The following is a 23,234-nucleotide window of genomic DNA, read 5'->3' on the forward strand; positions in this document are numbered from 1 at the left end:
ACAGAGTTCGAGCAAACGTTAGTTAACCATTGGTCAACTATAGTCCTTGCGCGAACTTGGCCATAGATGTACATGTACACAGATGCTACGGTTTAGCAGAGTCACATCACTATGGGCTCTGCGTTATGATGCTACAGTTCCATTTAAACGGTCCGCAATATGGGTTTAGACTTGTCGGAAATTAACCCATTTCTCCCTGCAGCACCCGAAACCTCCCGAGCACTCAGTGATGTTATCGGTTCTTCAGTGAATAAACACAGTGTAATACAATGTAGCACATGCTAATAGGTTTAATGCAAAGTCGCACTACCATGGACTCCGTGCACAAGTACGCCCTCAACGGTTACGAAGGCAGAGTTGGGGGACACCACACACAAGATCTCTTGAACGAATTGCTGACGGCAACTGACGATCACGCGAAGACATTACGGGCTTGTGCAGATTCAGAATAGTTTAGTCATGCGTACTTCGCGCAATATGCGCGCAAACCAGTACGCACACTCTGTGGTGGAATTCGGGCGGTCTGTTCTTGACACGGGTAAATTGTTCGTGCAAGCTCCTGACGGAAAGGTGGTGTGTGATCCTGTCCCGAGTGCAGTGTTCGTGGGTCGTGTTCCCGCCGTTCGAGTGCGTACCCGTGTCATGAGCAGACCGCCCGAACTTGGCCGATGTGTCCCTCCACTGCAGCTCTCCAAAGTGGCACAACAGCGCCCTCTCCTGCTCATGCACGGAGTCCATGAACACAGAATTTTCATGTTGAATTCCTTTCTATGGAATAAAGAAACTTTCCTCGCCTACCTCTGAAACAATGTTTTCTTGTTTTAGGTAACCTTCCCTTTCATCAGAACTCCTTTCTGGTAACCAGCTGAGACACTTCAACTTTTGTTTTCATCCCAAAGCAGCTTTTGGTTCTCTTTTGTCCAAAGATTTCTTGATGAGAGTTTTGTCTCGCGCAAATCCGTTTGATTTATTTGAATCTCCTGTTGGCTAATTAGTTCACTTCTTGATTGGAATCATGTTGCACCTTTGATCAAGAAAAGTTAAACAAACAAAAAACAGATCAGTAATTACAATCTACATATTGTACTTACGGATACTTGTACATATTATTTAACTCCGGATGACAATGTGGGTTAAGGGTTTATTTATTGCCATCACTTTCAGAAACAATTTTCTTTTTATTATAAACATCATGACGCTCTCTCGCAGCACGACAGCTGCCATAAAGAAACCAGTTAGCGGCAAGACAACCACAAATACATTCGGTCCATCTTTTGAAAGTTCCAGCATCATCGGGATGCAAATAACGTTGGTGCATTCGTTGAAGCATGGAAACTGCAGCGCAGGAGTAGCGAGCATTATCATAGCGAAGACAAATCATTGTGTCTCTCCGTTAGTCCGTGCATTAGTTTGTTAGTAACAAGCGTTGACATTGTCAATTGCTCCTACATAGTTTGACCAATTTCAACTAAACTTTGTCAAAAGTATCATAAGCTCAAATGACAAAAGTAGCGCTGTTAATATGTTGGCCTTGGTCAATCATTAAACATTTTGGCCTTGGTCAAACATTAAAAAAGTACCATGGTGACCTTTTCATCTGACCCCACAGCTATGGGGTCAAAGGTCAAAATAAAGTAAACACAAATTTTGACGTTGGCCTGCAGTTTCCGAGGATTCGATCGAACTGTTTTCTCTTAGGAATGTGCACACTTAGGTTGGGACTGGCCAAATATAGTCGTGTTCCCTAACGTGGCGCACTTTGAATCTTACCCAACTTTCCTCGTGTAGTGTTGCCAAACCTCTTTGTTGATAAACCTCAAATTCAGGCAGTGAAATGCTGGTACTTTTACCTTTTTAATGCTTGCTATTTAACCTCTGTGAACAATTTCGGTTTCATAAAATTTAATCCGAAATGCAAAAACGGTCGTGTCCGGAAATTGGGCACAAATTGGCGGAGTGTGCCCTAACGTGGCGCACTTGAATAAATCTCAGAAAATTCCAAATTAACATTTAAGAATTTCTGTAAACTTGCTAAATTCTGATAAATCATTATTATCTTTACTTACAAACCCAGCCAGATGTTTGTCAGAAAATTATTTTCTTATTTTTCGGGGCATTTTCAAAGGGTTCACTTTGCACTTGAAAATAAAATCGGAAAATCACGCCAAAATAATTTTTTCTGTTAACTCTGTAATGGGTAAATAAACTCGCGATTTATGAACGGGAGTGTTTAGAACTTGATGAAATTTCACTTTCTGTGAAATTTCAGTTAAAACTTTTGCTCTAGCTAGGCACTACAGGCAAAAAAATCAAAGTGCGCCACGTTAGGGGCCGCGCCACGTTAGGGTACATCAACAATATGCTAGTCATAACCAGAATCTCGTCCTAGCCGAGGTCGTAAAAACGAGTCGACCGTATTATATTCAATAATTCCACCATTAGAAGAAGTTCATCTTGCCAATATGGAGTATGCACTTTCAAATTTGAACCAGTAAAAAAACAAAAACACTATCAACAAAAGATGATGCAGCATTTGGTAAACATTCCAAACAACCACGGAAAACAATTCTAGAAAAGAGCCAGAAAGATTGAACATTACAAAAAGCCAGAGGAACTAATGTATTCTTACCCCAACAGCCCCCTACCGCTCCACGTCTGGGGCTTCAGAGAAACAGGCACACCTTTTCCTTCTCGTAGCGTCAGGATTCTTAAAGATTTCTGTAACAGTGAAAATATATAATTAATGGACTTGACGCAACACAGCAAGAACGCCAGGTGCAGCTTCTTGGGAGCATTGGCTTCTGCCTATTTTTTTTTTTAAAAGAGATCAACGATTCCCCTTAATCTGACCAAAACAAGTTTGGATATTAGGTCCTGAAAATAGAAATAAAATAGAGCTTTGATAACTTTTACAAAAACGAGTCAATGACAATTCAATAATGAGTCAAAGACGAGTCAAAGAAGAGTCAATGCCATGTCAATGACAAGTCAAAGATGAGTCAATGACGAGTCAATGACAGTCAATGAGTCAAAGACGAATCAATGACGAGTCAATGACAATTCAATGATGAGTCAAAGACGAGTCAATGACGAGTCAATGACGAGTCAATGACAATTCAATGATGAGTCAAAGATGAGTCAATGACGAGTCAATGACGAGTCAATGACAATTCAATGATGAGTCAAAGACGAGTCAATGACGAGTCAATGACAATTCAATGATGAGTCAAAGACGAGTCAATGACGAGTCAATGACAATTCAATGATGAGTCAAAGACGAGTCAATGACGAGTCAATGACAATTCAATGATGAGTCAAAGACGAGTCAATGACGAGTCAACAACGAGTCAACGACAAGTCAACGATGAGTCAAAGACGATTCAACGAGTCAAAGACGAGTCAATGACCAGTCAACAATGAGTTAAAGACGAGTCAACGAGTCAAAGATGAGTCAACGACGAGTCAATGACCAGTCAACAACGAGTCAAAGACCAGTCAATCACAAATCCATCGTAACTCAGTCGCAAGGCAATCTCCAGGCAATCATAAGTCAATCACAAGTCAATCACAAGTCCGTCACAAATCATTCAATCACAAATTATTCAATCACAAATCATTCAATCACAAATCGTTCAATCACAAATCATTCAATCACAAATCGTTCAATCACAAATCATTCAATCACAAATCGTTCAATCACAAATCATTCAATCACAAATCCTTCAATCACAAATCATTCAATCACAAATCACAAGCTGCTCAAGTGATGGGTAATCCCCTATAACATTGTACTTGTGACTGAGTCTATATTTTGACTTGTGATTTGACTTATGACTTGTAATTTGCCTCGAGAGTTGCATTAAATTTTTATGAAATTCAAGTTGACGCTAGTTCTCCCCCTTCTGCCTTCTTACCCCTTGACTCTCTTGTACCACTGCAGCGATGTCCTGCATTGTTTGGAAGTTGGAGGTGTCGACGTAGCCAAACTCAATGATCTCATCCCCTTCCAGTAATCCCTGTATAAACAATAAGATGTGAGGTCTACATGAAAACAAGACAGGGCAAGCCTAGTAAATACTGCTGAGCCAAGTACCTCAAAATGTACTTGAGTACTCGTCATGGCACAAGCAGAAGCAGGTACTCACGAGTGGCAATTTGTTTTCAGGAGCATTGACCTTTTAATAGTCAACAAGAAATGACTCGGTGCAGAATGTGTTGTGACTTGCATGCACGTGTAAAGGTCATTTTTCTGCTTTTTCAGGAATGCAATTAACTACTTATGAGTACTGGACTACTCACGAGTAAATTCTCTTCAATTACTCCAGTTGAAAAATCAGGTACTCACCCAGGCCTACTAGTAAAGCTTTTTAACACTCTTTTCAACTATTACTTTGTGGTAAATTAATTCTTTTAGGCATAATTGGATGTATTCTCTAAGAACATGCTCTTTTAAGCGTCCTACATGTAGTCTTCTAAACTTCACGACCCTTTAAGTTTTAATAAATGTGAGGTTTGTGATAACACCATGTGAATGATATCTCTAAGTGAGTTGTGTGGTTCTGAGAAGAACCAGTTGGTTTAACTCCATGCTTCGAACAGTATGCTCTGCTCGTCATCAAGTTTTGCAAAACCACTTTTGGAGTATGGATAACACTTCAAATCCCTGTACAATTCTTTCATGTGGTTAAGCTCAGAGCAAGCAGGCAGATTGGGTCAAGCTTTACTGCTCTCCACAGTGACTTTTAACACTTCATATCCCTTCAACTGAAACTGACCTGCAGGGTTTTAAAAGGTTTTACATATTGCTTTGAATGTTGGTTTTTCACTAGGAGGGATAATCAGGTGTACTCCTAGCCCCATAAATGTGGCCTATTTACTGGACTGCCTCTGTGAACATAGGCCACACATCCACATGTACAAAAACGTGTCGCACTTTGACAAATTTTGATTTTCACATTTAGGCTTAGTTTGTAGGATTTTTGTGCTTTAGAAGCATACTCACCCTCTTTATAGGCTAGTCAGAAAGTGCTGCCTTTTTCAGATGTCTAATTTTTGTGAAATTTCATGTTGAAATTTTGATACGCAAACGTGTACAAATGAATCTGGAAATTTCACGAAAAATATACATCTGAAAAAGGCAGCACTTTCTGATTAGCTTATAAAGAGGGTGAGTATGCTTCTAAAGCAAAAAAACCTACAAACTAAGCCTAAATGCGAAAACCATAATTTGGCAAAGTGCGACACGTTTTTGTACATGTGGATGTGTGGCCTATGTTTACGGAGGCAGTCCAGTAAATAGGCCACATTTATGGGGCTAGTGTACTCCATGCCATATGTGCACGAAACAATGGGACTGGTCTCTCTGACACCAAATTCCATAATGGCATTCTATTGTAATTGTTACGAGGCCTACTCACCGCTTTTGCAGCTGGGGAACCCTCCGAGACGAGATCGATCCGAGCGAACGGTACGAGGGCCGCGGCCGCGCTGACGGCCCCGTTGGTGGGCAGGCTCGCACCGTGTTCTCTCTCCTGTCTCTCAAAGGCGTGGAGGTCATGCAGGCTGTTCTCAATGTTGGCCATGAGGGCCTTGTGGTCATTCTGCAGACCTGAGGGAGAAGCAATAAAATAACCATTTGTTATAAAACAAAATGACCATTTGTCAGAAAATAGAGGGAGTGTGACCTAGTGGTTAGGGTTCATGACTCATGATCAGAGGGTCACTCAGGAGTTTGAATCCAGCTGCTGGTAATATGTTGTGTCCTTGGGAAAGCCACTTCACCTCCACTTGCCTCTCTCCACCCAGGAGTATCAATGGGTCCCGGCATTAGCTGGGGAGTAATCTGCGATGGACTCGCATCCCATCCAGGGGGAATAGAAATATTCTCAGTTGCTTCATACCACTGAAACCGGAGATACAGGTAAACGCCGGTCTGATGGGCCAATACTTACAGTTACAAATAATAATAATAATAATAATAATAATAACAGGATTTATAAAGCGCCATTCCATCTACATCATGGTGCTAAAGCAACACAAGATAATGAAAACAGACATCTTAACATGAAATTGGAAACAGGTGAGCTGTAAGTGAAACATTTGAGGTTAATGTTCAATGCCACATGACTGTACCCCGAACCATCTGAGAGTCAGGTTGGTGCAGTGATTTTTCCTGGTCTAGAACCTCTCTGGTCCGGGTTCAATTCCTGCCCTAGGTCCACATGTGGATTTGGTTTTCAGCCCTTATCTGATTGCAACGGTTTTCCCCGGATCCCCCCCCCCACCCCTCGGTTTTCCTCCCACCTCTAAAACTGAGTATTTCTTGTCTTCTCTCAACAAGCTTGCGAGCTACAGCACCTAGGGCACTCTTGAGGATTCCTTGGTTTTATTACCAGAATTATATTAATGAAAAGTAAAATGACATCAACTGATGCAACCAACTGTTTAAAAACTCAGCCACAATTTAAAAAAAATCAGATGTTGCGTCTCATCCAGAGTTTATGAATCAAACATATTTTGTTTTATAAATACATGAAATACTACCCACAACTATACTTGGGACAGTCCCAAATATAGTTGAGATGGCCCAATTACAGTTGAGATGATGCTATGGTTTGGGCGTAACATCGGTATGATTGTAAAATCTTTCTGAGTGTTTTGCATCTTGTACTTACAGATAATCCTGTGCCTTGCCGTTCTGACACTGTAGAGATCAATGTCGCTGCGTGGATATCCCTCCTTGTCTATGAGTGGGCCATGCATCCCAACATTGCCTTGCTAAAGATAAAGAAACAGGAGTCAAGCAAACTTGAATCCTCGATCCTGATTGGTTGATCCATGGCGGCAACAGTTTGATGGTCCGTATCACACTCTGCATATCAAGCTATTCTAAGGGGCCATTCAAAATGTTCAATGTGTACTTTTTTTCCATACTTGGTTTAAGCCACTCACCCACCCCAAATTTCGCTTTTTAAATGTCGAACTGCTAGTCATATCCTATACACCGAGGAACAAAGTAGTGCTTCAAATGAGCCAGATTTTTAGGTAAATGCTCTCCCAGCTCAGGAGTTTTCAATGGCTTTTCCAGGCTTCCATGCAGCATGCAACTTTGAAGTTGAAACAAGAGGAATGTGCCAATCACACAAAACTTTGTAGTGATGTTGTTAATGCTGAATACCCAAAGTTAGTGAGTTTAACATTTTGCAACGACAAGCTGAAAGCTGAATGATTATAAAATTCACCAATCCCCCCCAAGAAATATTTTGTCTGAGATACATTTCAAGAAACCCCCCCCCCCAAATGTCTGTTGTTGAGTTCCCGTAAATTGATTGCAAAACTAGAGTGCTATAGTCTTGAATTGATGGGCCAATAAATTCAATTTTGAATTCAAGTGGGTGTAGCGACTGGTAATCGTCGCCCGCGGTATGTAAGCCACACGAGCACACCTGGTACCCTGCTAACTTTCTGTACTGTCATGACTGTACAGGTCATTCTGTCTGTAAATGGGGAAGAGAAGAGTTGAAAAGAAACGCGCATCGGAATGCTGGTGCGTAGTTCCGGCAAGTCACAAGATCCAGCTTTTTTTGTGTGGCTTTTTCTTTGCTTTTTCTATGAAAAGTGAATTTCGATTTTCAACTATCAGACTATTTACCTTGACCCCACTCATCCACAATTTAGAAAAAAAATCCAAATTTAAAAAACACTGAAAATTATGTATAGCCCCTAAGATAAAATGAAGCAGAACTGCATACATATGTAGTACTGAAGATAAGTATTATATCATATTCATATGATGAAAACAAGTTAAAGCAATGCTCACTAGTGCCAGGAATATTGGAGCTGAAATTTTTGACCTGACTAGGCCTTCATGCCTGACATGCCTGACATGCCTGACTTGGCCTTCAATTGGCCTTCATCATGTTCATTGGAGCTCCGATGAAGGCCTAGTCAGGCCGAAAATTTAGCTCCAATATTCCTGGTGAGCACTGCTTCAACTTATTTTTCATCACTATTCTAACTTCTAAGAGTAAGAGTAAGCTAGACAAGCCGGGAAAAAATTCCGTACTGCTACTGGCACTGGCATGACTGGGCCACCACTTTTTTCCATTAATTTTCAAGCGCCAAAAGTTGCATCACTTTATTTTTGATACGGAGGAAGCCTAGTTTATAAGACGCATTGATGAGGCTAATTAAATGCATGATATAATTACCGACTCCAAAACTTCATGAAACTCCTTAATTTCTTGTTCTATGGCGTCCTTTTCGTTCATCAAATCTTGAACTTTCTGCCGCCTGGGCGCCGCCATCTTGAATGAACTGCTACAAACCGCCAGAGGTCGCACTCCAAAAATGTGTTGCGATGATGTGGTTCAACAGAGGGCGCTCTCGTCATTTTTAGAAACTCCAGCAAAAGTCCCGTCCTCCGACCCTGATATTTATTTTGATTTCGTGTAAGTGTTTTATGCTCTACGGTACTTTTTTGTTTGAATCCAGAATGTTTCTGTATGATAAGGAGTCTCCTCTGTATAAATTGAAGTTGTATTTTGTGCTTATTAGATGTGTATTCTCGCTTTAAATTACATGAAAAAAGGACAACAAAGTTTGTCATGTATCACCTGATTTTATGTTTACATTAATGTTACTAGTTGTGTCGTTTGTGTACGCAATTGCTCGAAATGGGGGTGGAGACTGTCTACTTGGGGGGGGGGGGTCCTACGCTGCATGTTGAAAGAATGTTGCAACCTAACGCTACTTTCAGCGGTTTGTGTACAAAGTCTATGGAGAGTCAAGAAAATTGTCTAAGTATTTTCTAACAAAATTGGAAATGTTTCTCAGTCCCACATTTGATTCATATTCAACATATTTGCAATGACTGACCCGTAATTTGTATTGAGATGATACTGATAGGCCTTTTATGAAGAAAAACATGGCATCAGGTTGCAACATTCTTTCTGCTTTCTGTAATTTTATTAATTCCTTGAGGTACATTGTACTATCAGTAGTGTTGGATTAATTATTGAAATATTTTCTATTGTGTAGTGTCATGAGTGTAGACTGTGTATGTAGGGCCTCCATTTTAGTTTTGGTCAAATTAGAGTAAACTTGAGGATGTTTTATCATTTCAAAATGACCTTTTGAACCTAAAACAGACTTCCTGCAATTCTAATGACACTTTTTTTGTAATTTCGATCAGTTTCTTGGGCCCTTTTCCTGTTGCGTTTTGTTATCATAGTCATTCTTACTCCCAAATTTGCTTCAAAATCAAAACCCTGCTACTACATTATCTACGTCATAACTGTTTGTTTTTAATGCGTCAACTAGTTTGGTAAATCAAATAGTTTAAAGTGGATTTTGTTCTCTAAATATGGGGAACAGGGCCCTACACTACACAATCGCCAAAAAAGTACGATTAGGCCTGAAACTATAGCTATATAATTTCAACATTATACATGTAAAATGTAAGTCTGTCAAAAGTAAAAGTTGGAACAGATAATGGCATGAAATTCTGTAATAGACCATTATCATGTTGCGGCCATTGTGATTTTTTTTCCCATTTCAAATCAACGTAACCAAAGCGAGGCTGGAAGGAAAAATAGTCTGGTTCCTCTTTGCACAAAAAAAACATCATTCAGTAGTGGGACCTAGTCCTACTGTTATTGGATACAGGGAACATGACTGAAATGGTGGCAGCATGATAAAGGTCTGTACCCTTGGATGGGACAGCCTTAACAATAGTTGGGGGATTCCAGTGTTCTCCAACTTTGAAAATTAAAGGTCAGTGCGCCGTCAAAAAGTGGAGGGGGCGCTATAATTATGTTAGGGGCGCTTTTTGCAGTCGTACATTTCTTTATGCTAGGGGGTGCTATTTATCTATGAACATGAAATTATGTATGGATAACAGCTTTTAGGCCATTTCTAACACAGTAACTTATAAGTACAGTACTGGCTCAGCATCAACTTTTTTAACTCATCAGTGACCAGGGACTCTGAGGCAGTTTGGCCTTGAGACTTTTGATCTGATGGATTGCTACAATGGGCAGGCTTGTCAGTTTGACAAGTGTTGCATGTTGCTTTTGGCAGAGTTTCTGGCCAAGTATACCCTGGAGGGTAAGGGTAGTCACACTTTTTTGTTATTATCATTATTTTTTTTTAAGCATGGCGGCAGCTTTTGAAGCTTGGCGGGTGCCTCAGAAAGCTTGGTGGGGCACCAGGTTATATTGACAGGTTGGAGAACACTGGCCGATTCCTAACTATAGTTGGATGATGCCATAGTTCGGGCATAACAGCACATTGTAACACATAACTACACCTGAAATCTGGCATGCAAATGAAAAAATGATTGTCTTTGCTGATGTAATACCACTCGCATCAACATTTGTACTATGTACAGTATAAAACACAAGTAAGGCCTAAAGAATACATATATTTCTGCTTCCGATTACATAGCATTTGAAAATAGGGTCGGTACCGGTAGGCCAATTTTTGTTGTTCGATCATACGGAGGCGTCTGCATGTAGTTAAGGGTAAAAGGTAGAAATTTATGGTTTTGGGTGCTTTTTATTCATTTTCCCCATAAAAAAAATTAGGGTAGGGGCTGTCAGAATACAGTAGGTAGGGAAACTGGAAGCAGAACTTTTTTTTTGGCCTTTAAAAACAAAGGCTAAATTAGCCTACATGTACATGTTCGTACAGGTACATGTAAGCTGAATTTGTAAGTTTACGTGTACCGGTAGTTTAATGTTGGCTCTCATGATTAAGTGTTGTAGTCATGTTCATCGCAAGTACATGTACATTCACAAGTAACAGTTGATGAACAATAACAAAGGAATGCTTTTGTCACGGTTCATTGGAATAGCTTGTGACTGGAGGACCTTGTTGGACTTGTGATGAAGTCAACTACATTTAACCCTAACCGCCCTGAATCCTTCAAAATCCTCTTTGCCTAAGTGGAGGAATTTGGAGGATTGAGGTTACATGGCAAAAGTGCGTTACTGATTTCGTAGGATGCACTTTGTCAAGGTCTTGGGCCGGACCTTGTGTTGTTTTTGCTCAGCCATGCATAAATACAGGCCTGGATTATGCTTGAAATCCTCCGTACTGCTCCAGGATGTCACTGGCCAAGCCTCAGCATATTGACAGTCACTGCTGTAGGATTTTGCAGGATTCAGGCAGTGGTCACCCCTCCATGGACCATATTCAAGAAATAGTGGAGGAATTTGCAGGATTGAGGCGCTATATCCATGAGGCCAATTGGAGGATTTTGCAGGATTGAGGCTACATCCTAGCAAAAAGGCCTGGGGAATTAGGGTTAAACACTCCGAACATGTGGTTATTCAAGAGGGTGTTACCATGTAGGACATGTATTTCCCCTTCAAGCACGTAGGAATAATTGTCTGCCAATTATGCATTTGTTTTTTAACTCTGTAAGAAAAAGATGATGCATATTATTGCACGGTATAACTGGTGTGTAAAATGAACACTATAATCACCGACCCAATATGTGTTTTGATTTCTCAGTCACAGATGAAGGTCCTGCACTGAGACAGAAACACAATGGCAGATGAAGACATGGACATGGACAATGACAAAGAAGTGTCAAACCACATGGACACTGATGACAAGGGTCTCAACCACGGGAACGACAGAACTGCCGAAAGTGAGCTCACAGAAAATGCGGCCAAACGTGCCGGACAGGGTGACAAACCGGGGCGCAAAGACGCTGAGGAAGTGGGTGAGAATTGCACCGAAAACAGTGTGATCCCGTCGGGAGATGGTGCCAAACACACAGAGGGCGGGGGCTCGAAAGACGGAATAATCCCCGACGCTAAGAACGCTACCAAGTCGGAAGATGTACACGTGGACAAAATGGCGACTGGAGATTCAAGTGAACGCGCAGAGGGAGAGGGTGTAGAGGATGAAACAGCCAAGGGCGAGAAGCAGTCCAGCACAGAGGACGGCACGGCTGCAGACAAGGCTGGCAAATCAACAGAGGGTGGAGACGCAGAAGAAAGAATGACTACTGATGACCCCAACAATGCAGCTACCAAGAGCCCGGGCAAGTCGCTCAAACTGTTTTCGAAGGACCGGAAGTCGCGGCCTTCAAGACGATCCTATCGCCTGCGGAATCTGGAGGCTGGGGATGGTGAGCAGTCAGACAGCAGCGACGAAGACGAGAGACATGACACGGACTCCGGCACACGGAGCCAGCGATCGCACAGCGACAGCAGCGAGACGGAGTCGGACATGGAGCGTGAGGTCAACGAGGAGCACGACGAGGACGGGGAGGAGGATCCCGAAAACAAAACCGGCGGCACGGAGCTCTGCAGCGACCTGGAAGATGAACTCCTCGCAAAGCTCCTGCCCAAGCCCACCTGGAGAGCCTTGCCCATGCTGCGCTCTCGAGAGATCGGCTCCCGGAAGGAGCAACTGAGCTTCTGCTCCAAGTCCATCGGCAGCGTGCACATGGTGTCACGTTTCGAGAAGTACTGCGAACTCAAGCACCACGACGGGTGCGTCAATACACTGCACTTCAACCAGTCGGGACAACTCCTGGCATCGGGGAGCGATGACCTCAACATTGTGCTCTGGGATTGGGCCCGGCAGAAGACGACGCTGGTTTACCCCAGCGGCCACAGAAGTAATGTTTTTCAGGTAAGAGTTTTATTTTCCCTCGAAACCAAACTTTTTTCGTTAATGTGGCATTTATCATTATTTATTGTTACAAAAGTGACCTCGAAAAGGACTCCAAATCCAAATCCAAGACTGCGTTTGGATTTGATTCCCACCATGCAGCCAGGTCCCAGACACAAGGACATGTAAATCACAAGTCCATCACAACTCATGTCACAGAATCAAAAGGCCGTCACAAGCCCGGTCACAAGTAAATCACAATTTCATCACAACTCTTGACTCTGATCAGAAGTAAATCACAAGTCCATCACAAGTCAAGTCACAAAATCAAAAGTCCATCACAAGTAAATCACAAGTCCAGTCACAAGTAAATCACAAAGTCCATCACAATTCCATCACAAGTCATGTCACAGAATCAAAAGGCCATCTTAAGCCTGGTCACAAGCCTGGTCACAAGTCCATCACAAGTAAATCACAAGTCCATCACAAGTATGTCACAGAATCAAAAGTCCATCACAAGTTGATTATAAGTCTGTTCACAACTAAATCACAATTCCATCACAACTCTAGACTCTGATCATAAACAAATCACAAATCCATCACAAGTCAAGTCACAAAATCAAAAGTCCATCACAAGTCCGGTCACAAGTAAATCACAAGTCCATCACAACTCTCGAATCTGATCAGAAGTAAATCACAAGTCCATCACAAACCAAGTCAGAAAATCAAAAGTCCATCACAAGTCCGGTCACAAGTACATGTACATGTACGTCACAAGTCCAGTCACAAGTAAAAGGGAAGGAACAATGACAAAAGGATATTTTTGTCATCTTTCAACAAGGTCCCACAGATATTTACACCTATTGCATAGTCAACTAACCCTGTGTTCGTTACTTGTATCAAATTGTGTGTATTTTGGTTGTGAATGCCTACATAATTTTGACCAAAGGGAATTGTTCTGTGTGTTTTTCTGGCAGGCCAAGTTTATGCCGTTCAGTGGAGACACGACCATCGTCAGTTGTGCCAGGGACGGGCAGGTGCGCGTGGGTGAACTGTCCAGTACTGGAATCTGCAAAGGGACAAAGAAACTGGTTCAACACAAGGAAGCTGCTCACAAGGTAGGTACATGCTGCACATAGAGCAGTATGGATTGGACTCAGCATAGGAAATGGTGGTGGTATTCGTATTTTAACCCTAACCTTCCCAAATCCTCCAAAATCCTCTTTGCAAAATGGAGGATTTTGCAGGATTGAGGCTATATGGCAAAAATATGCGGCTGATTTTGGAGGATGCACTGTGTCAAGGTCTTGGGCCGGACCTTGTGTTGTTTATGCTCAGCCGTGCATAAAGTTAGGCCTACATTTTTCTTTAAATCCTCTGCGCTGCTCCAGGATGTCACTGGCTCTGCCTCAACATATTGAGAGTGATTGCTGGAGGATTTTGCAGGATTGATGCAAAATTGAACAGACAAACATTACAAAAAGTTACAAAATAAAATTAATTCGTCACCTACATGTACATGTACCTATTTTCCTGGATAGGGGGTTACCGTAAACACACATAATTTTTTGGCCTTACGAAGATGATCCATTATATTTGATTATGCTACAGCTTGGTCTGGAGCCAGACTCTCCTGTTGTGTTTCTGACCTGTGGGGAGGATGCAGTCGTCTACAACATTGATCTGCGCACTGCTAAAGCCAACAAGTACGTAAGCCAGACTGTTACTCTGTTATTGTAAGGTCCCACGAGCGCTATTGTTGGAAGTGGTAACGGACAAGGCATAGATTTAAAGGGAATATACATCATTTGCGTTTGCTGTAATTTTCAGAAATGGATGGAATTGGGGGGTTGGAAATATATAGCAAATAGGCCTATAGTTACACTGACTTTTTTGAGGTTTTGGGTTCGAAAATGCTATAAAAACCAAGAAAAACAATCATTTTCCTGTAGTCTGGTTCCCTGACTCCATTTAAGAAGAAACAGAGCAGTTTACATATATTGGGGAATTGTAAGGTCAGGGAACCAGTCTAGCTGGCTTGTACCCGTTCATATGTGTGTAATCGATTGCAAACAAGTGCGATGGTCAACTTGGGCCAGTATTTGAAAAAAAGCCAGTTTTTTCCAACGCTGATCGGCCGATCAGCGTTGGAAATTGATACAAAAATACCACTTTTCTTGAAAATGACAGTATACCAGGTGCCATGATTTTACAGGATGCTTTACACTGTCATTCACTAACAGTCCAGCAAGGTATTTCAAAATGATTTGGTAGTTTTATTTTTTGATGTTTGCAAATGTTGTATTTTCCCTTTAAAGTTAAACCATGAGACAGTTAGAGTATTTAAAAAGTGTTATTTTAAAACTGCTCTACCACTCTATTATTCCCATTCATACCTTTTTGGTCAAAAACTTAACAAGAAAAAGTCGAATAATTGGTAAAATCCTGCTGAAGTTTTGGGAAAGAATGTTGCAACCTGACGCCACTTTTTTTCTTCATACGCATCTCAATAAGGGTCAGTCATTGCAAAAATGATGATATGGTATGAATCTGGGACTGAGAAACATTTCCAATTTTGTTAGGAAATTCTTAGCAAATTTTCCTGACTCTCCATAGACTTTGTACACAACCGCTGAAGTGGCGTCATCAGGATGCAACATTCTTTCCAAATTTTGTGCATGTTCAGGTCACTAATATGCTGCTTTGGTGCGTGGTTTGCTCGACTACAAATGCTCCTTATATTGGAGATCATAACAGTGATTCTTGAGCACCAGGTTGTAAGCGCGTATAGTGTGTACTGCGCACATTTATCGCAGAGTGCAGCGTCTCACGACCGGTTTAAAACATCGCCGATGTGATCACCCACGTGACGGGCTCTCGACCAATAGGAATGGTAAACTGTCTTAGGTATTTTATGAATTACATTGTAATATTTAAAGGTAGCGTCCATCATTTGTAATTTGTGCATTATGTTCGTTTGAAGCAACAAAAGGGTTCAAAATCTAAAGAAGGATGCTGAACAACTAACCTGCTGAAATTTTAGCTCAGTGAATGCTGTATATTCCGAGAAAACAATATTTCTAGGATCTCGATTTCAAAACAAAAGTTGCTGAGTCATGTTTTGAATTGGGCCTGAATTCAGCGTCTGAGACACGTTTTCACTGAGCCGATTGCAGCTGCTATGTTGCTCACTGAACCGACGAATTATAGCAACCGCACGCCCGTGTGCGTCGTGTCAACGCTTGCGCACGCTTCGCTGAATAAAAAACCCAAATACATTGTACTAACGGAAATTTCCAACAATGCGTCTTTAGATGCATCGTTGAAAAAAGCCTTCTTTCATTGATTTCTTCAAAACGACAGCTTGCCAGAAAGAATCATTTCACAGGGAGTTTAGTCCCGTTACTATCTTTAAACCAAGTATGATTTTTTAACAATAATTTTGTCAGTTAGTTTTTGGATAGCTGCAAATGATGGACTGTACCTTTAAAGTGGACAGCTAAAAATGGACCAGTGTGAAATATGGAGATGGTCTTTCAACCATTCGCCTCCCCCCTCCCCCTTCTTATCAACCCCTGCCAACAGGCCTGGCTTTGATGTTTGGGTAAATTTGTATTTATCTTGAAACATTTACATGGGTAGACATTCAATCCATTATTCATTTCAAGGTAACATGGTCAATTTCAATTGCCCCAGGTTGCTGACCGTGAAGGAGGAGGTTCGCAAGATCCCCCTCTACACCATCTTCCTGAACCCCATGAACACCCACGAATTCTGCGTCGGCGGCCGCGACCACTTCGTGCGCATCTACGACCGCAGAAAGCTGTCGCCGGAGAGCGAGAGCCCCGTCAAGAAGTTCTGCCCGCATCACTTGATGAGCAGCGAAACGAGGGCCAACGTCACTTGCTGCGTGTACTCCTACAATGGCAGAGGTATGGCATTCTTCATGTACATTTCTCAACCCGTGACCGGCCAAAGTGGTGCCACCTTGCAGTCCAGCGTTGTATTCAAGTAAACTTGCATGAGTATGAGTATGAATACTTTGTCATGAGTATGAGTATGAGAACAAGGCACTTTTTTCCTTGAGTACGATTACAAGTGCCAAAACATGTACTCAAGTATGAGCACAAGTGTGTTCCACAATTAGGATCAAATTTCAATGGGTATGTGTTGCAGTGTTGTAGTCCAGTTCTTTTTTCCGAGTACTGCTGAGTACTTAGATTACCGAGTTCGAGTACTTGTACTTCTGAGTACAAGCATAGGTCTCTGAGTATGAGTACTTGTACTTCGGAGTACGAGTACGAGTATTTGTACTTCCGAGTACGAGTTCTTGTAGTACGAGTATGAGTACAAGTACGAGTACTTGTATTTACGAATACGGCCATACAGCAAATGGTTCATTGTGCGTAATTGGCCCAGGCCAGTCAGACCAATATACAGACCCACTCACGGCTAGCTGTTAAATGTGTTTGTCTGGACGCGCACTGAGAAAAATAAGGAAAGGTATAGCACTTACCACAGCCTTGTTAAAATACTTTCAGTTTGAAATGGTTGATTGGCTTGCGGAGAAATCAAAGTTTCCTGATTTTCCTCTGTGCACCTCCGGACAAATGCATTTAACCCCTTAAGGACAGGGTGTAATGGGGACATTCCTCCACACATAGAGCAAGTGGCCCGCATGACTGCACAGCCTTTGTGTGGTAGCGGGACTGCACAAAAGCAGCAGCTGTGGAACTACCCACTAGCCCTGTGCCACGGCATACCACAGCTGGCAACTGCATTCCAATGAGGATTAGCGGCCGCGGCCATGACCGCTTCCCGTAAGCGCAGGGTTAACAGCTAGCCGTGAGTGGGTCTGTATATTGGTCTGACTGGGCATGGGCCAATTGTACACGTAATACCAGTACTCGTACTCGTACACGGAAGTACTAGTACTCGGAGACCTGTCCTTGTACTCAGAAGTACAAGTACTCATACTCGTATTCGTACTCGGTAACCTACATGTAAGTACTCGGCAGTACTCGGTACTCGGACAAAAGAACTCGGCTACAACACTGGTACAAGTACTACAACACTGCTTTGCACCACAAATATAATTGTTTTTGTACTTTGCCAAACCATAGCCTACAAAGCCCTAAATCCTTCCAGCACGTCCTAATTCAAGCCTGTACGTGAACCAGTACACGCACGCAGTGTGTCTCATCCATGGGGCTTTCGAAAGTGGTAAAAAAGCGCCCTCTCTTGTTCACACACTGAGCCAATAGGACATTATTTTAAAGTCAGTGACTCAGTCAGTCAGTCGGTGGCTTAGTACGTCGGAGGCCAAATGACTGGCCATTCAGTACCACTACTACCAAAGGGTTTTTACTTATTTGTCCTTGTCATTTTTTGTTTTGGCTTCAGAAATCTTGGCCAGCTACAACGATGAGGACATCTACCTGTTTGACAGCACGCACAGTGACGGTGCTGAGTTCATCCACTGCTACAAAGGCCATCGTAACAACCAGACTGGTGAGTATATTGTGGTCTTATAAAGCGACACTTTCAAGAGGTAGTACCCATTTTTTTTGGCTCAAAAACATGTTTACCACCAAACAATGAGAGTTTGAAAGATTGTTAAAAAGATTTTAAAAGATGGATGTGAACTTTCCACAATCCTTTCTAAATAACGCGACGTTGAAACCTCATGATTGAAAGGAGGATTCTTCCAAAAAACAACTGTCAACATTTTAAGCACTGCGTCGCGCGTTAGATACATCAACTGCAGTCCTAATTTAAATGTGCCACTATTTGACACATTTAAATTAGACAATTCCAGGGGTGAAGATCGCGCAAGGCATGATGGAAAACAACATGGTGCAGCAAGATCGTACCCATGGAAACGAGGTTGGCTTTTAGGGGTGAGCATCTTTGGATGGAATTTTCTCCCAAAAGTCATTGGTTAACCCCAAAAAAATTGAACGGAAAATGAAAGATGATGAAAGATGAAATAATTTAATTTTGGGAAGTGTGCGTAATTATCACTGAAGTCTATGGCAGTCTATTTACTGGTCTGCAACACTCAAGACTTTATTTGTAGCCTCTTTCAAGACTGATGAATTAATAGATAACCTCTTTCAAGACTTATGGAATATTACATATAAACTCTTTCAAGAATTATGAGGTAAGTTAATATTACCTCTTCGAGACTTCTGAATTAATTAGCTTCTTTCAAAACTAATGAAATAATACATAACCTCTTTCAAGAGTTATGAAGTACTTAATAGCCTCTTTCAAGACTTATTATGTAATAAGTAGTCTCTTTCAAGACTTCTGAAGTAATTTATAACCTCTTTCAAGAATTATAAAATATAATTCATATGCTTTTTTTTAATGATTTTTAAGTAATTCGTAGCCTCTTTCAAGACATATGAAGGACTTTATAACCACTTTCAAGAATTATTAAGTACATTATAAACTCTCTCAAGACTTATGAAGTAATAAATAACTTATTTCAAGACTGATGACATAATTTGTGTCTTTTCGGCTTCCAGTAAAAGGAGTCAATTTCTACGGCCCCCAGAGCCAGTTCGTGGTCAGTGGCAGCGACTGCGGCAACATCTTCCTGTGGGAGAAAACCACGGAGCGCATCGTCCAGTACATGCGGGGCGACGTCCAGGGTGTGGTCAACTGCCTGGAGTCACACCCGTCCAGCGCCGTGCTGGCCACCAGCGGGCTGGACCACGATGTCAAGATCTGGATGCCCACTGCCAAGGAACCCTCGCTGCTGGAAGGACTGAAACGGGTGAGCAGGACTTTTTAAACAAATCTTTTCCGAATTCTGTCAAAAGATTTCAAAATTTGACCCTTATCAGTAACCTTACCACATGCAACAGAGTCCAACGGGTTTAACTGTTTTGGATCTTGTGGCATCGGGCAATCAACACCAGCGCCAGTGGGGATGCCTGACCTGTTGGATCTGTTACACACTGGGCAGGCCTAGGCTTCTCGCTGTGACAAGTCTTGCATGTTGTCACATTGGGCAGTGCTTTTGGCAGTTTTGTAGTCTAGTGTGTGAGTCCATCCAGCTTTCCTATGACAGCCAGATGGGACACGTCCCATCTGGCTGTCATAAAAAAATGCACATGTAAACAAAGTGTGACGTCATCAGGTCTGAAGTCTATTGGGAAAGAAAAACATGACATTGCAAGCAGTCTTCAAGTCTGAGCATCACCTGTTCGTCACGTAGCCTGTCTCCGGTCCAACGTCTGATAATTATCTAAGCATGCAAATTCATGCGACCCCCGCACGCCAGTCAATCGGTGTAGACTGTACTCAATTGTGACGTCATTTCATTCCGAAATCTGGACTAAGTCGTTGATTGGTCAATTTGGAAGCAGTGTTTTATAATACAACAACGGCCGGGCATAGAGATCTATGAAACCTTGACACGACGTTGGCTCTAAGCTTAGCGCATCGCGTAACATCGTTACAGAGTACGTGACCGCAGCCTTTGTTTGCTCAATTTACAATGTAACAAAATAATACATGTTATGTCTAGGTATTATTTATAGATTTCTAGGACGGAAATGGGTATAACCAAAGATCCAATATATAAATTGCGCCTGCTAAATGGTCAGAATCTCGAGGTCAAGACGCATTCTTTTTTGCATAATTAATCGCTGAATCTGCTCGCATATCATGAATAGACTAGCGGTCTTCAGCATAAAGTTTTTTTTTTCCAGACTATGTACAGCAACCGGCGTGAGAGGGAGGAAGAGAAAAGCAGGGAACCAGATATGATTGATGGACACATGCTGATGTTCCTGATGCACCACCTGAGACGTAGAGCTCGCAGACAGGTGAGAGACAGATAGGGTGACAGATAGGGTGACAGATACACTGATAAACACACTAATAGACACATGTATGATTGATGGACACATGCTGATGTTCCTGATGCACCATCTGAGACGTAGAGCTCGCAGACAGGTGAGAGACAGATAGGGTGACAGATAGGGTGACAGATACACTGATAGACACATGTATGATTGATGGACACATGCTGATGTTCCTGATGCACCACCTGAGACGTAGAGCTCGCAGACAGGTGAGAGACAGATAGGGTGACAGATAGGGTGACAGATACACTGATAAACACACTAATAGACACATGTATGATTGATGGACACATGCTGATGTTCCTGATGCACCATCTGAGACGTAGAGCTCGCAGACAGGTGAGAGACAGATAGGGTGACAGATAGGGTGACAGATACACTGATAGACACATGTATGATTGATGGACACATGCTGATGTTCCTGATGCACCATCTGAGACGTAGAGCTCGTAGACAGGTGAGAGACAGATAGGGTGACAGATAGGATGACGGATACACTGACAGACACATGTATGATTGATGGACACATGCTGATGTTCCTGATGCACCATCTGAGACGTAGAGCTCGCAGACAGGTGAGAGACAGATAGGGTGACAGATAGGGTGACAGATAGGGTGACGGATACACTGATAGACACATGTATGATTGATGGACACATGCTGATGTTCCTGATGCACCATCTGAGACGTAGAGCTCGCAGACAGGTGAGAGACAGATAGGGTGACAGATAGGATGACGGATACACTGACAGACACATGTATGATTGATGGACACATGCTGATGTTCCTGATGCACCATCTGAGACGTAGAGCTCGCAGACAGGTGAGAGACAGATAGGGTGACAGATAGGGTGACAGGCAGGCTGACAGATACACTGATAGACACATGTATGATTGATGGACACATGCTGATGTTCCTGATGCACCATCTGAGACGTAGAGCTCGTAGACAGGTGAGAGACAGATAGGGTGACAGATAGGGTGACAGGCAGGCTGACAGATACACTGATAGACACATGTATGATTGATGGACACATGCTGATGTTCCTGATGCACCATCTGAGACGTAGAGCTCGTAGACAGGTGAGAGACAGATAGGGTGACAGATAGGGTGACAGGCAGGCTGACAGATACACTGATAGACACATGTATGATTGATGGACACATGCTGATGTTCCTGATGCACCATCTGAGACGTAGAGCTCGCAGACAGGTGAGAGACAGATAGGATGACAGATAGGATGACGGATACACTGACAGACACATGTATGATTGATGGACACATGCTGATGTTCCTGATGCACCATCTGAGACGTAGAGCTCGCAGACAGGTGAGAGACAGATAGGGTGACAGATAGGGTGACAGATAGGGTGACGGATACACTGATAGACACATGTATGATTGATGGACACATGCTGATGTTCCTGATGCACCATCTGAGACGTAGAGCTCGTAGACAGGTGAGAGACAGATAGGATGACAGATAGGATGACGGATACACTGACAGACACATGTATGATTGATGGACACATGCTGATGTTCCTGATGCACCATCTGAGACGTAGAGCTCGCAGACAGGTGAGAGACAGATAGGGTGACAGATAGGGTGACAGATAGGGTGACGGATACACTGATAGACACATGTATGATTGATGGACACATGCTGATGTTCCTGATGCACCATCTGAGACGTAGAGCTCGCAGACAGGTGAGAGACAGATAGGATGACAGATAGGATGACGGATACACTGACAGACACATGTATGATTGATGGACACATGCTGATGTTCCTGATGCACCATCTGAGACGTAGAGCTCGTAGACAGGTGAGAGACAGATAGGGTGACAGATAGGGTGACAGGCAGGCTGACAGATACACTGATAGACACATGTATGATTGATGGACACATGCTGATGTTCCTGATGCACCATCTGAGACGTAGAGCTCGCAGACAGGTGAGAGACAGATAGGATGACAGATAGGATGACGGATACACTGACAGACACATGTATGATTGATGGACACATGCTGATGTTCCTGATGCACCATCTGAGACGTAGAGCTCGCAGACAGGTGAGAGACAGATAGGGTGACAGATAGGGTGACAGATAGGGTGACGGATACACTGATAGACACATGTATGATTGATGGACACATGCTGATGTTCCTGATGCACCATCTGAGACGTAGAGCTCGCAGACAGGTGAGAGACAGATAGGGTGACAGATAGGGTGATGGATACACTGACAGACACATGTATGATTGATGGACACATGCTGATGTTCCTGATGCACCATCTGAGACGTAGAGCTCGCAGACAGGTGAGAGACAGATAGGATGACAGATAGGATGACGGATACACTGACAGACACATGTATGATTGATGGACACATGCTGATGTTCCTGATGCACCATCTGAGACGTAGAGCTCGCAGACAGGTGAGAGACAGATAGGGTGACAGATAGGGTGACAGATAGGGTGACGGATACACTGATAGACACATGTATGATTGATGGACACATGCTGATGTTCCTGATGCACCATCTGAGACGTAGAGCTCGCAGACAGGTGAGAGACAGATAGGGTGACAGATAGGGTGACAGATAGGGTGATGGATACACTGATAGACACATGTGTGATTGATGGACACATGCTGATGTTCCTGATGCACCATCTGAGACGTAGAGCTCGCAGACAGGTGAGAGACAGATAGGGTGACAG

General features: G+C 42.7%; 2 protein-coding genes across 3 annotated transcripts in view; one reads left to right on the top strand and one right to left on the bottom strand.

Annotated features, from left to right (window-relative positions):
* Positions 1-8,350, bottom strand: LOC119735697 (26S proteasome non-ATPase regulatory subunit 9-like). Its single transcript, XM_038209552.1, has 6 exons — positions 8,211-8,350; positions 6,675-6,777; positions 5,418-5,608; positions 3,915-4,016; positions 2,630-2,718; positions 1-1,024 (listed from the first exon to the last, which is right to left on the bottom strand). The coding sequence occupies exons 1-6, from the start codon at positions 8,304-8,306 to the stop codon at positions 997-999; spliced, it is 609 nt and encodes a 202-aa protein (XP_038065480.1). The 5' UTR covers positions 8,307-8,350; the 3' UTR covers positions 1-996.
* LOC119735695 (DDB1- and CUL4-associated factor 8-like) overlaps positions 8,347-23,234 on the top strand; it is a 19,977-nt gene continuing 5,089 nt past the window's right edge. The window contains exons 1-9 of one of the 2 annotated variants that reach the window (XM_038209551.1): positions 8,347-8,450; positions 11,518-12,651; positions 13,608-13,748; positions 14,242-14,336; positions 16,327-16,562; positions 18,034-18,141; positions 19,164-19,414; positions 20,355-20,431; positions 20,562-20,750. In XM_038209551.1, the coding sequence (XP_038065479.1) occupies positions 11,554-12,651; positions 13,608-13,748; positions 14,242-14,336; positions 16,327-16,562; positions 18,034-18,141; positions 19,164-19,414; positions 20,355-20,431; positions 20,562-20,616 (2,061 nt within the window). In that variant the 5' untranslated portion in view covers positions 8,347-8,450; positions 11,518-11,553 and the 3' untranslated portion in view covers positions 20,617-20,750. Of the gene's footprint in view, positions 8,451-11,517; positions 12,652-13,607; positions 13,749-14,241; positions 14,337-16,326; positions 16,563-18,033; positions 18,142-19,163; positions 19,415-20,354; positions 20,472-20,561; positions 20,751-23,234 lie in introns of those variants that run through there. The other variant, XM_038209550.1, reaches the window with a different exon arrangement.

The sequence above is a fragment of the Patiria miniata genome, unplaced genomic scaffold (assembly GCF_015706575.1).
Source record: "Patiria miniata isolate m_02_andy unplaced genomic scaffold, ASM1570657v1 HiC_scaffold_29, whole genome shotgun sequence".
Lineage (NCBI taxonomy): Eukaryota > Metazoa > Echinodermata > Asteroidea > Valvatida > Asterinidae > Patiria > Patiria miniata.

What these genes read in the sequence shown, in the direction of transcription:
- LOC119735697 (XM_038209552.1), bottom strand. Translation starts at nt 8,306, where the DNA reads ATGGCGGCGCCCAGGCGGCAGAAAGTTCAAGATTTGATGAACGAAAAG. An exon ending in TTCATGAAGTTTTGGAGTCG is followed by an intron (nt 6,778 to 8,210) that starts GTAATTATATCA and finishes CTTTATCTTTAG; the next exon opens with CAAGGCAATGTTGGGATGCA. An exon ending in GGCAAGGCACAGGATTATCT is followed by an intron (nt 5,609 to 6,674) that starts GTAAGTACAAGA and finishes CTTCTCCCTCAG; the next exon opens with GTCTGCAGAATGACCACAAG.